Source organism: Enhydra lutris, unplaced genomic scaffold (assembly GCF_002288905.1).
Source record: "Enhydra lutris kenyoni isolate GAN:26980312 unplaced genomic scaffold, ASM228890v2 scaffoldscaffold9, whole genome shotgun sequence".
In the NCBI taxonomy this organism is placed as follows: Eukaryota; Metazoa; Chordata; class Mammalia; order Carnivora; family Mustelidae; genus Enhydra; species Enhydra lutris.
The window spans coordinates 30,623,040-30,635,229 of record NW_019154093.1 but is presented as its reverse complement, the minus strand read 5'-3'; the positions used below and the strand labels follow the sequence as shown (position 1 = coordinate 30,635,229).

Here is a 12,190-nt window from a genome sequence, read left to right as displayed (position 1 = left end):
TATCTATCTATCTATCTATCTATCTATCTATCTATCTATCTATCTATCTATATTTTTTAAAAAGGATTTACCCATTTATAAGCCTGAGTGGGAGAAGGAGAGGGAAAGGGAGAAAGAGACTGAAGCCGACTTTACTGCTGAGGTTGGAGCCTGACATGGGGCTTGACCCCACTGCTGTGAGATCGTGATCTGAGCTGAAACCAAGAGTCAGAAGCTCAACCAACTGCACCACCCAGACACCCCTATAAAATGATATTTTATAAACCCTGGAATGAGGAGAAATTTATGGAATAATTTGGCTTTGTTCAAATCCATCATAATGCTTTCATAATTTATCCATAATTATGTACACGTTGGCAGATTTAACTTTCCCATCATAGGAACATCTGAGTTACCCCTTGGTGGAAAGATACTAGGAACAAATGAAGGAGATTTACTTCAAACTGTAGTTAGTAATAACAGATGCCACTTCTTGGACATCTATGACACACTAGGTACTATGCTAAGTACACTACTTGCATTATCTCACTTAATCCACACAGTAAGATTGACCTTGTGAGGTAAGTGTTGTCATCCCCAGGCCACAGATGAGAAAACTTGCATAATTTGCTGAAGGTCACAGAGCTGATAAATGGTAGAGAGCCTTCAAACACAGCGATGATTGATTCCAGAAAACTAAGCTGTGCTGGGTTATCTCTTCACTGCAGTTGAACCATGATTATAACAAGGTCATCATTTCTTTGTAAGTACTTCTTGAATCCCAAATTTAATGGTTGAAAGTGATCAAAATAAAAGTACTTTCCAATATTCTGGATATCGCACAGGAGTCTGAAAATCAGGATCGACAACTTTATGAATTTAAATACAACTCACCCAATCTTCTCAAGAAGGTGATTTAGCAGTATGTGTAAAAGCCTTTAATAAGTGTGGCTTTTGACTCAACAACTGCATTTCTAGGAATGAGTCTTCAGGAAATTACTGATGATATAGACAGAAAAAGAAAAACAAAGATGTTGCTATAAAAGAGCAAAAGTTGAGGGGTGCCTGGGTGGCTCAGTGGGTTAAAGCCTCTGCCTTCGGCTCACGTCATGATCCCAGGGTCCTGGGATCGAGCCCCAAATCGGGCTCTCTGCTCAGCAGGAAGCCTGCTTCCTCCTCTCTCTGCGTGCCTCTCTGCCTACTCATGATCTCTGTCAAATAAATAAATAAAATCTTAAAAAAAAAATAAAAGAGCAAAAGTTGAGAAATGTGCTAATTGTTTAGTAGGAGGAAGTTGATTTAAGTATAGCACATTTATACGATGGAATACTATGCAATGGATAAAAATCAGGATGTGTGCTGTAAAAAAAATACTAGCATGGCTAAAAGTTCATCCTTTAAAGTGAAGGAGACAGGGGCACCTGGGTAGCTCAGTTGTTTAAGTGTCTGACTCTTGATTTCAGCTTAGGCTGTGATCTCAGGGTCCTGGGATCGGGTCCCACATCAGGCTCCATGCTTGGCGTGGAGTCTGCTTGAGATACTCTCCTTCCCACAGCCCCCCCCCAACTTCTGCTCACACATACTCTCTCTCTAATAAATAAATAAGGTCTTTAGGGATGCCTGGGTGGCTCAGTTGGTCAAGCCGCTGCCTTCGGCTCAGGTCATGATCCCAGCGTCCTGGGATCAAGTCCCACATCGGGCTCCTTGCTCAGCGGGAGCCTGATTCTCCATCTGCCTGTGCTCACTCTGACAAATTAAAAAAAAAAAAAAAAAAAAAAAAAAAAAAAAAAAACTTTAAAAAAAAAAAAATAAATAAAAAAAGTCTTAAAAAAAAAAAAGTGAAAAAGACAAGCTACCAAAGTATGTTTAATATGATACCATTTTTTTTCTTTGGTTTGTTTCATAAAACTTAAACACATGCACAAAACACAGTGGATGGGACATACCAAAAAATTCACAATGGTTCTCTCTGTGGCTTTACTGTATTTTCCTAAGTCTGTTTATGTTAACACAGACCATTTATTGCCTTCAGTAACTTAAAAGAGCACAGTATCAATTGAACAAATTGTACTGAGGAGAAAATACACATTTTAAGGGAAATAGAACACAAATCAGAAAAATAGCAAAATTAATGACCTACCCTGACGATCTCAACAGTCCTTGGTCCCATATCTGTGCCTATAAATAATGAAGCAACACAATTAACTTTTTAAAATAAAGAGATAACACAGCTAGGATTTAATATTCTCCTATAAAAATATTACTATTAAGAAAATAGTATCATTTTCTAGGTCTTTCAAGAGAGAATACAAATAGGTATTACATACTTTCTCAAAATCCAAACTGGCAACTATTGGTTAGGGGCTATTTTAAGAGGCCCTCTGTCTGAGGTAGATGTGGTCATAACCACGTGGTCCGACAGAAGCTGAGGGAGGTACCAGTAGCTGCCCGGGATATGAGCCTAAATGGTTTGGGGGATGGGTTATTTTTGTGTCACTGTACATTTTCCTGCCTTAATAGAAAACAAGCCTCTCCTCAAGGAAAGGCTTGAAAAGACCCCTTGCCTTGCCCCAACCGCAAAGGTATATATGTTTTTGACTTTCCTCAAGTGACCTGTCATTTGAAATTTTTCTCTTTGGGAAATAGTTCCTTTATGAAGTAGCTTCGATTTCCGCTTTCCTGTTTTTCACGTGATTTGTGTACAGTTAAAGGCACATTCCCAAAATGAGCCTCTATGGCTTTCCTTCCTTTAGAACAGGCTTTTCATCAAGCTTGGGGCTTAGGTGCACATATTTGAAGATTTCAACGTATCTGAATTGAGGGTGAAGAATTGTTTTTAAAAATATTATTATTTTAAAAAATTGGGGTCACAGGATGGTTTTGCTGGAGGTGTGTGTAAGTCATACCTGAACTTTTGGGGGAAGGATCTGGAGCTCTTTTTGTGCCGACCAGGTTTTGCAGGCTGGTGATGACAGGAGCCAGGGAGGGATGGAAGCTGCTGTGGGTGCTGTGTTGGCTTCCCTGGAAAGAAAGCCCGTAGTCAGCTGTGCTCAGACACTGACTTGGTCTTAAAAATTCAGACTTAATATTTTAATTACTTAAGTAGCCATAACCACGTGACAGAAAATTCTGTAGAGGCTAAAAGAGAAAACAGAAGTGACCCCTACTCACATTCTTACCTCTCTAACCCAATCCCATTTGACATTTTTCCATTGCCTTCCCTCTTATATGAGCTTTTATATATGGTTTCAATCATCAAGATAGAAAACATGCAATAATTTAAGCTTTTCTTGCTCCCCACGAAAGAAAAAAACATTTTCCTAGATTTTTAGTGTTTATATATAATCAGTTAATGGCACTATATGTCACTTGGGGCTATAGTCAACAGTTATTACCTTATTACCCAAACTACATGATCTATTTTGCTAAAATAACTATCATAAAATCTTGACTAAAAGAAACTTTCTTCTCAGTTATAGGAGAAAGCAGCAAATACCAAGGGAATATATTGTTTTAGGAATGGGTTAAATTTTTTTTCTCAGAGATTTTCCTGGAGTCAGTGGTAATTGAACCCAATCTGTTACACTTCCATTATTGTCCTTTTATTCATTTAAATATATATTTGAGGTCTACATTTTATAGTCATGTATGGCTAGTAGCTAGTCAATAAGAATCATATACACAGTGGAGGACCTTTCCAATGCAGAAAATAATGTAAACCTCCTCACCCAAAAAGTAACCAATAATGAATAAAGAATGTTTTCTACCAAATTATCAAGGTTATGCCTAATTGCCTCAAAATTTTAAGCTAAACCTAAGATCACAATTATAATCTGACAAATTATAATTTGGTCCATTTTCTTAGTTCTTTGATGCAAGTTAATATTTTGATTTCTTAAATATGAAAATATTCAAACATACAGAAAAGGTGACTTATACAGTAGACATTCATATGCACGCCACCTAGATCCCACCATCAATATTTTGCTGGATTTTCTTTATCACATAACCACTCATCTATTCACCAATTTTTAAAAATTCATCTCAAGTAAGTTACAGACATCATACACTTCACAATGGGTTTATATATTTAAAGGAGTGTTTTCTATATTTTCCTGAAAGGATAGGATTTAAATCAATAGTGCTATAATAAATATTCAGAATTGAGGGAGTACAGCACACTATAATGTTTGCTAAAAAAAAAATCTTAGAACAATGTGTTTACCACAGCCTTTATAAATATGAACTGTGCCTGGAGGGGTTCCCTCAGTTATCCAAGGAAAAGATTTCTCAAGTGATTTTCTGTATACACCTTTCTCTGCAGAATACAGGCACTCTTTTCTGGTTGGTGGGAAAAGACTTTTTTAAAAAAGAGGCCCGGTGGACCAAGAACAGAAGATTCCCCTTAATGAACCCACTTTCTCTAGGCCAAGTCTAACAAATGTAATTCTCCTTGGCCCTCAGAAGAAGACGTTTACCTCCCCATCTTATAATTGCCTAGAAAGAAATCTGTGCCCCTACAGGGTCTGAAGGTAGAAATGTTTGGGAATGGGATCCTCTTTTTCTGTGGTCAGGTCATGGGCTGGTCTTCAGTTCTGGATAATGGAAGACATTTCCTTTTCACAGCCCGGCTATGAGCCTTCTTTCAATGAGCCAAATATCACTGCAGACTCTCATATCACCTCAGCCAAAATTTTAAGGATAGAGTAAGGATAAAACATATTTACTATTTTTCTTAAAACTGAATTAAACTTCTACCCCCAATGGTAAATATTCTGTGCAAGAAGGTTAGATAAAAGTGTTTGATACTTTGTCTTAGGTTTCCAAAATAGGACAGCTCATGTTCATAGATCAGCTAAATAGTGATGATGGTTTTATTGACATTTAATAATAGAGCTTCTAAATTTGTTAGCTCTATATTTAACCTGAGTGTGAACTTTATTAATCACTAAGACGTTCTTACACATGTTCCTCAAGGACAGAAATCTAGTTCTATCTACTACCTCATCCTTTAGTTCAAACTTTTCTTAAAATGTTGGAATTCTTTGTATCCCTTTGTGATTTTGCATATGCTATTCCATCTGTCTGGGATCCCTTCTCCCTCTTTTCAACCTATCAAACTCCTTGTGGAGTGAGATCCAATGGAGCCTCCTCTGTGGTGCCCTCCCATATTCTCCAAGGAAGAAAAATTTTATCCCCAGTATTGTTCAGTCTGAATTCTAACCTGTGTACAACAAGGCTTTAGTGAAATCCCTCAACAAGCAAACCTTCCACTAAGAAAGAAGCCGAGACAACTATTTTTGCATCTTAAGTTTCCACTGTTAATACAAGTCTGCTCAGACTCATCATCAACCATTTGTTCCTGGAGTCCCACCACAGCTCTGAGTCTTAGTGCCCATGATATTTGCTGCTCATTGCACTGGCCAGAAATGAAAGAGAAAACATATTCTAAGCTTAACATGATGTTTACTGGGTTTCAATGTTTTGCAGATTCTCTAAGATAAGACTGCTAGTCTGCGATCCTAGCTGAACAATGGTATTTTTCTTTACCCATTTTCTAACACCAGTGAAGCAAAGGAGGCAGTTCATAGCATCCCAGAAACACCTGTGGGCTAATCACAAACTCAGAAGGACTTTTGAACAAAAGCTTTGGAGAGGCTTTAAGTCTAAGGCAACCAGGGAGAAGACCAAAACTCATGCTTTTCACCTCAAAAAAAAAAAAAAAAAAACAAAATAAGGCCCATCTATAACTCACAAAGGAGATGGAGGTCACAAGTTAAGTTTCCACAGCTTCATTATGTACCAAATGGGACAAACATGTAGTCTACCATCTTGATTTTGTCAGCCATTATAATGAAAACAAAACTAAAACCCCAAACTTTGAAATATACTTTGTTAAAAACAAAAAGTGGCACTTACATCAGCCTTGCAAATAAACATAAGATGTTTGCTGACCTACAAAATATCACCCATTAAGGCCTCCCACTCAGAGGAGAACCCCCTACACTTCGCTCTCTTAGGAATATGCCATTAATTGCCCTCAGCATGTGTGAGTGGCTATTCACAAGTTAACTTTATAGCAATATTTAATTGAATGAATGGAACAATGTTGTGCTAATGAGGGTCAAATTGCCACCAGATGTTGCTTCTTTCTTTCTTTTTTTTTTAAAATAAACACAGCTGTGTACATGCATGCATGCGTAGGCAATACAGAACTACTAGTGGACGAGAAAAGTGGTTCTAAGGAAACACTGGTGAGCAATAAAGGAGAGAAAAATCTAGGGATTAATGAATATTAACAAATTTCCATTCCACCTTTCATTTTTATTTCAAACACATTAAAATGCACTGAACGTGGTGTTGTGAATATGCTGTCTAGTACACATTATTTCCAATCATTTATGAAATGGGGGGCTTTCTCCCAGTGGGGATAGGTGAGTGAGTCAGTCTGACGGGAAGCCATCAACAACCTGACTATTCTGTGAGGTCTTCCTCGAGGAGGTCCAGGAACCAGCTCGGAGTCTTCCAATCTCTAGCTGCACCAGGCCCTGTGCACACTTGGGAGGACAAGAAGAGAGGTGAGAAACAGCATTCACATTCTAAATTATCATGGCAGAGCTTCCACTCATCTCTGCACCAAGAACTATAAATGGGTGGTGAAAACAAGAGGGGATAAAGGTAAATCAGTAATCAAAAAAAAACCTCACACAAAATAACAAAAATTCATCGACTCCATGGTATTCACCTCCTAACTTCATGACTTCTTTACCTATGGTAAGAGGATTACATTTCAATTCACCTCTTCCTTCTCCCTTCTGATGAAAGTATTCACAAGCAGTGAAATAATGAAGAAAAAGTGGTGAACGGAGGACAGAAAAATCATAGAGATAATTTACAAATAAATTTCCTCGTAAGTCGTAACTTATAGCTGACTATGCTAGGAAATCAGGATTTTAAAATAAACAAGGTTCATTTGTCTTTGCAAAAGCTTCCACAGCTATTTGTGAAACAGTGTGAAATGCAGCTGGTTACAGTTGAATGGAAATTTACAAGAATTTTTATTAATCAATTTCCTCCAAGGGAGGTTGTGTCCATGGGGCAGAGACACTTGGAAGGGAATTCTGAACCTAGCCTATACAACTTCGGTGAGAAACTGCGTCGGTGGTGGGAAAACCACTCAAGCAGATCCTTGTCATCCTGGACACCCTGCTTTACTTTTTCAAACTTCATTTGTGAAATAGGAATTGGTCTAGATAATCTTTAACGGTCCCTCCAGCAATAAAAGCTGAATTTGGTACATTCATGACAATATAGCTTTAGAGAGAGAAGGATGAATTTTTTGACTCCGGGAGAACTTACCCCCCATCTAATGCACTTAGAGCATTTAGAGGGTAATCATGGGTATCTGGTTTCTCACAAGCAGAGAAAGTAGCTCAGAAATCCTCCAAGAGGTTTCTCGTCAGTCCTGTTAGTCAATATAACAGCTTTCTTGTAAAGCTATTTATGATGGGGTAAAATAACCAGAGATTAGCTCTCTCGTGAAAACTAGAGTTAGCATAAAGTCAACCCACTTTATCACCAAGCTAGATTAGAACGGTTCCCTCTGGACTTCAGTTATATCAGCCGGGCCGACAGCACCCTGAGGACTCACCTTGAGGATAGTGGCCACCGTCTCCTGTGAGGCATTTCTCATGTCCTCCCCGTTCACAGATAAGATCTGATCTCCCTGAATCAGTCTCCTGTCCAGGTCTGCAGCTCCACCTTTGACGATGTCAGAAATAAACACTCCATTTCCATTTCTGTGGATACCACCAAGCAGCGGGGAATGGCATGGTTTAGTATTCCTGAGTCAGTCTGCGATTACCGACATTCTATACAGTTTCACTAAATCCTAAAGCTTGGAATAAGAGTCCCCCCAAACCGTCTCATCCAGTAATATCCACTAACTTCCCACATGATAAACCTCAGAGTGCTTGCCCTTTAAATAGTTTATACATATTTATGTTGCCTACTGTAATATTCATTTCTATCAGTCCAAGGGCATCATTTCTGCAAGAGGATAATCTTAAGTGAAATGAAATGGAAATTCACTTTAAAAAGTAAGAGTTAAGTACTCTTAAAATATACAAGTTGTTTTCTTACCGATCAGCTCAATTATTAGCATAGGATCTGCTTCTAGTTTCTCACCCTCTCTATTCCTTCCCTTATTATGATTTTAATTATATTTACTTGTCTGAGGAGTAAATAAATGTAGGTCTCAAAGTTCAAGAGGGTAGGAAGTGGAGAAAGAGGTCGAAAAGTCTCCCTCACCTCTGTTCCCCAGCCCCCAAGTTCCTTTTCCAGAGGTAACCAGTATGTTAACTTTTTCTTGTGTATCTCCTAGAGATATTCTGTGTATACATTAGCAAATACATGTACATACAGCGCATATGTGTGTGAACAGATACCCATGCACATACTCTTCTCCAGAGTTTTTTCTTCCAGTTTTGTTTTACTTTTTCAATTGATACACCCTCGGATTGGGCTTTATGAGCACTTGGGGGTTCCTCACTGTTTTTTTTAAGGGCTGCATACTATTCTACAGATGTTCTTTAATTTCATGATAAGTAAACTATTAATAAAGAAGACACAGGTTACTGTCATTCACTAGCTACAGCAAACAATGCGCAACGGATACCGTTGTGAAACGGCTAAGTCAAGGAATCACGAACATGAGAGCTTATGCACCTGAACCTTCACAATGGAAATTTCTGGGCTCAGGAGTATGAATGTTCCTTACAAACTCAATCTGAAATACTAGTGCTGTATGAAGAGTGTAGGAGACAATAAAGTAAAAGGAGACAATAAAGTAAAAAACCATTCCTCTACGCGGAATCTCCCCAGGCACGTGTATGTCACAACCAGGAAGCAAACTTCAACACAGGTTTTGTCAGGTGTGTGATGAGTTTATTTAGAAACAGGAGTCTCTGCTTTTCTGGTTTAAAATGCATTTTCAGAGTGATGATTTAATGGTGCTGAAGAATGAGACCACGACACCATGATACTTGGCACAAGGTCAGTGCTCTCAAAAATTGTCTCCAATGTTTTTATTTTAATAATGGCTTGGATGGGGTGCCTGGGTGGCTCAGCAGGTTAAGCCTCTGCCTTCAGCTCAGGTCATGATCTCAGGGTCCTGGGATTGAGCCCCACACGGGCTCTCTGCTTGGCGGGGAGCCTTCTTCCTCCTCTCTCTCTGCCTGCCTCTCTGGCCTACTTGTGATCTGTCAAATAAATAAATAAATAAATAATCCAAAAAAAAAAAAAAAAGGCTTGGATGGCTGAAAAAAAGTATCAGGCTAGCCATCAGAGGTCTGTGAGGGCACAGGACATAATACATAAAAAACCAACTTCAGTTCTTCCTAAGAAGATGGTTGATAACCATTTAAGGCCTTATGGGTGACCATAAGGTCACCTGGAAACCCTGCAGCCCTGTTGGAATAAAGACACACTAAATATCGAAAACCAGTAAACCACAGGAGCTGGAATTGCAGTTTCAAGATATCACTTCTCTGACTTACTACTGTTATTCGATAATGCCCATCAAATGGGTAAGCGGCGCAGACTTCAAAACAACGGATCCACCTACATTTTTGTTGCAAGTTATTCTTTTGGGGGCATCTTTCTTAATGAAAACTACAGTAATGAATAATTTACATTTGTCTCTCAAATATATCTATTCAGCTAATTTTTGAAACTCACCAACGAGTTGTAGGCAACATAGCATGAAATTCACATGGTAGTATCTGTTGATATTAACGGTTTCTTGGCTAGGGTGGCTTTGATTCACCCCATGCAAGCCTCAGAGCTAAGGGACTCCAAGGTAAAAAATCCTTTTTTAAAAAATTAATTAATTAACTAATTAATTAATTAAGAGACATAGCTAGAGAGGGAACACAAGGAGGGGAAAGGGAGAAAGCTGTCTTCCTGCTGAGCAGGGAGCCCAATGTGGGGTTCATTCCCAGGACCCTGGGATCACAACCCGAGTGAAAGGCAGACGCTTAATGACTGAGCCACCCAGGTGTCCCTGAAAAAACCTTTTTGATTCTGTTCTTATTCTATATGGGAACAAATACAGTTTGGGTTGATTGGGTTTTGAGTTCTATCTTCATATGACACACTTTTCTTGGTTAAGATCTTGCGCTGAAACATGACTTAGGCCACTCTAATATTTATAAATAGGTTAATTTTAGAAACCTTATCATTAGTTTATATAAAACTTTCTCTGCTGGTGTTCATAGGCTCCCTAGGCCTCCGGGGAGACAGGCCAATCTGTCCTAGAGCTTGTATTTCCTTACCGTTTCCCAACGATGCTCAGACCCAGTCCTCGGCCAGCCTTTTTCTGCAGATCCACCGGGAAAATCTCCAAGTTCTCCTCATCCCTGTAGTGTGCTTCATCTCTATACACCACCAGTCGTACCTTCTGGGGGGTCTGCCTCAGGGCTGTGATGGCTTCTTCGTGGCCAGCGCTCCTCAGGTCAATCCCATTAACCTGGAACAACGGGCATCTGAGATGGGCTGCTGACAGCAGAGCCCTCTATGCCTGCTCTGTCTGCTGAGCTCCTTAATCTAACCGGTGAAAAACCTCTAGAAATTTCCAGCCATTCCCGAGGCACCAAGGCAGTGGCTACTAGTAGTAGTAGCTGTTTCACATATTAAGGGAGGTTAACTCTTATACTCTTCCCACCCCCAAAAAGGTTAGTACACACAATAATGCAATTTTGCACAGCTGTGAACCTTACTATGGGATCAACATAGTTGGGGAGGGAGGGCGAGAGGGAGCAGGACGGGTGGAAAGGGCTGACTGGCTCATTTAACTGAGGTCAAAAGGGAAATAAACATTAGTGTTTGGTCAGCATTTTTAGACTCCATTTGCTTATTGAATTTGACATCCTCACTCTTAATTGCAAACATCACAACTACTTTGGAATAAGTAGGAAGGAAATGAGAGACTTTCCACAGTGTCAAAATCCCCTTCAGGTACACTCTTCTGAACCTGGATCCGAGTGAGAACAAACAGGACATGAGTTAGAGGCAAACTATCCTGGAAACAGCACTGAGGAAAGCCATGGCTCTGTTTCTGGCAAATCATGTGAATCTGGACAAGCCGTGTAACCTCTAAGACTCTGTTTCCTCATCTGCTACACAGAGATCATAGCCAACTTACTTACTTACTTTACTTGTTTATTTAAAGATTTTATTCATTTATTTGAGAGCGCATGAGTGAGAGAGCACACAAGCAGGGGGAGAGGGAGAAGGATAAGCAGACTCCATGCTGAGCAGGGAGCCCGATGCGGGGCTGGATCCCAGGACTCTGGGATCTGTCTGCTGAAGGCCGACGCTGAACCGACTGAGCCACCCAGGTGCCCCTTATTTATTTTTTACTTAACAAATGTTTGTGTAGTGCTTGTGAATTAGCCCTTTATAAATATTTAGTCATTTAATCCTTACACTAACTCTCTGAAATAGGTGCCATTACTATTTTACAGACGAGGAAAGTAAGGCATGGAAAGGCTAAGAGACTTGACGAAGGTTACATAGCAAGCAGACGGAGGAGTCACAGTTTGAACCCAGACTGTCTTCCCACCTTTAGTCTCTAAATTATTCTGCCTCAACTTCCTTTCAGAATGAGTTCCTGGAGCCCCTGTCACAGAGAGAATCAGGCAGTGCTGTGGATGAGTGGATTTAACACAAGGGAGAAACTGAGGAGCAGAACGGCTGAGGACTCAACGGGAGGGAGTCATGGGTCACTCCATCAAGGTCACAGCTAGGAAATGAGCCAAAGGGAAGAATAGGCCCAGGTCATGGCCAGGGGAGTATAACAGAATGGAAGAGTTCTCTCATGATGCTGTTCCTCCTCCACGTTCTAGTCCATCTCTTTGTGTTCTGGGCAGGTCGGGCTTATCTCTGCTCCTCCATTCCTTCATCTGTCCAGTGAGGGATTGGTCTCAGGCTTCCCCAATTCTAACATTCCAAAGATGAATGACTTGGGGCATGAAGAATGGTTACAGACAAGGGAGAAGAGAGCAATGAGCCCTTCCTGGAGAAGGTGAATTTTGAGCTATTCTTTGAAACTGATTTGGTGAACCAGAAAAATGTTTTAAAAGCCTAATTTTCAAGCTGTATCTCCCTACCCCCCCATCCTTCTGGTATATCTTGGGTCCGTGTTCTCACT

The 12,190-nt window shown here is 39.9% G+C and overlaps 1 protein-coding gene across 1 annotated transcript in view; it reads right to left on the bottom strand.

Annotated features, from left to right (window-relative positions):
* LOC111142889 (PATJ, crumbs cell polarity complex component) overlaps positions 1-12,190 on the bottom strand; it is a 372,385-nt gene that overhangs the window by 25,612 nt on the left and 334,583 nt on the right. Inside the window, exons 34-38 of the mRNA XM_022496281.1 lie at positions 10,314-10,507; positions 7,631-7,778; positions 6,450-6,536; positions 2,886-3,000; positions 2,120-2,157 (exon numbers count right to left, since the gene is read on the bottom strand). Of these exons, the coding sequence (XP_022351989.1) occupies positions 2,120-2,157; positions 2,886-3,000; positions 6,450-6,536; positions 7,631-7,778; positions 10,314-10,507 (582 nt within the window). The remainder of the gene's footprint in view (positions 1-2,119; positions 2,158-2,885; positions 3,001-6,449; positions 6,537-7,630; positions 7,779-10,313; positions 10,508-12,190) is intronic.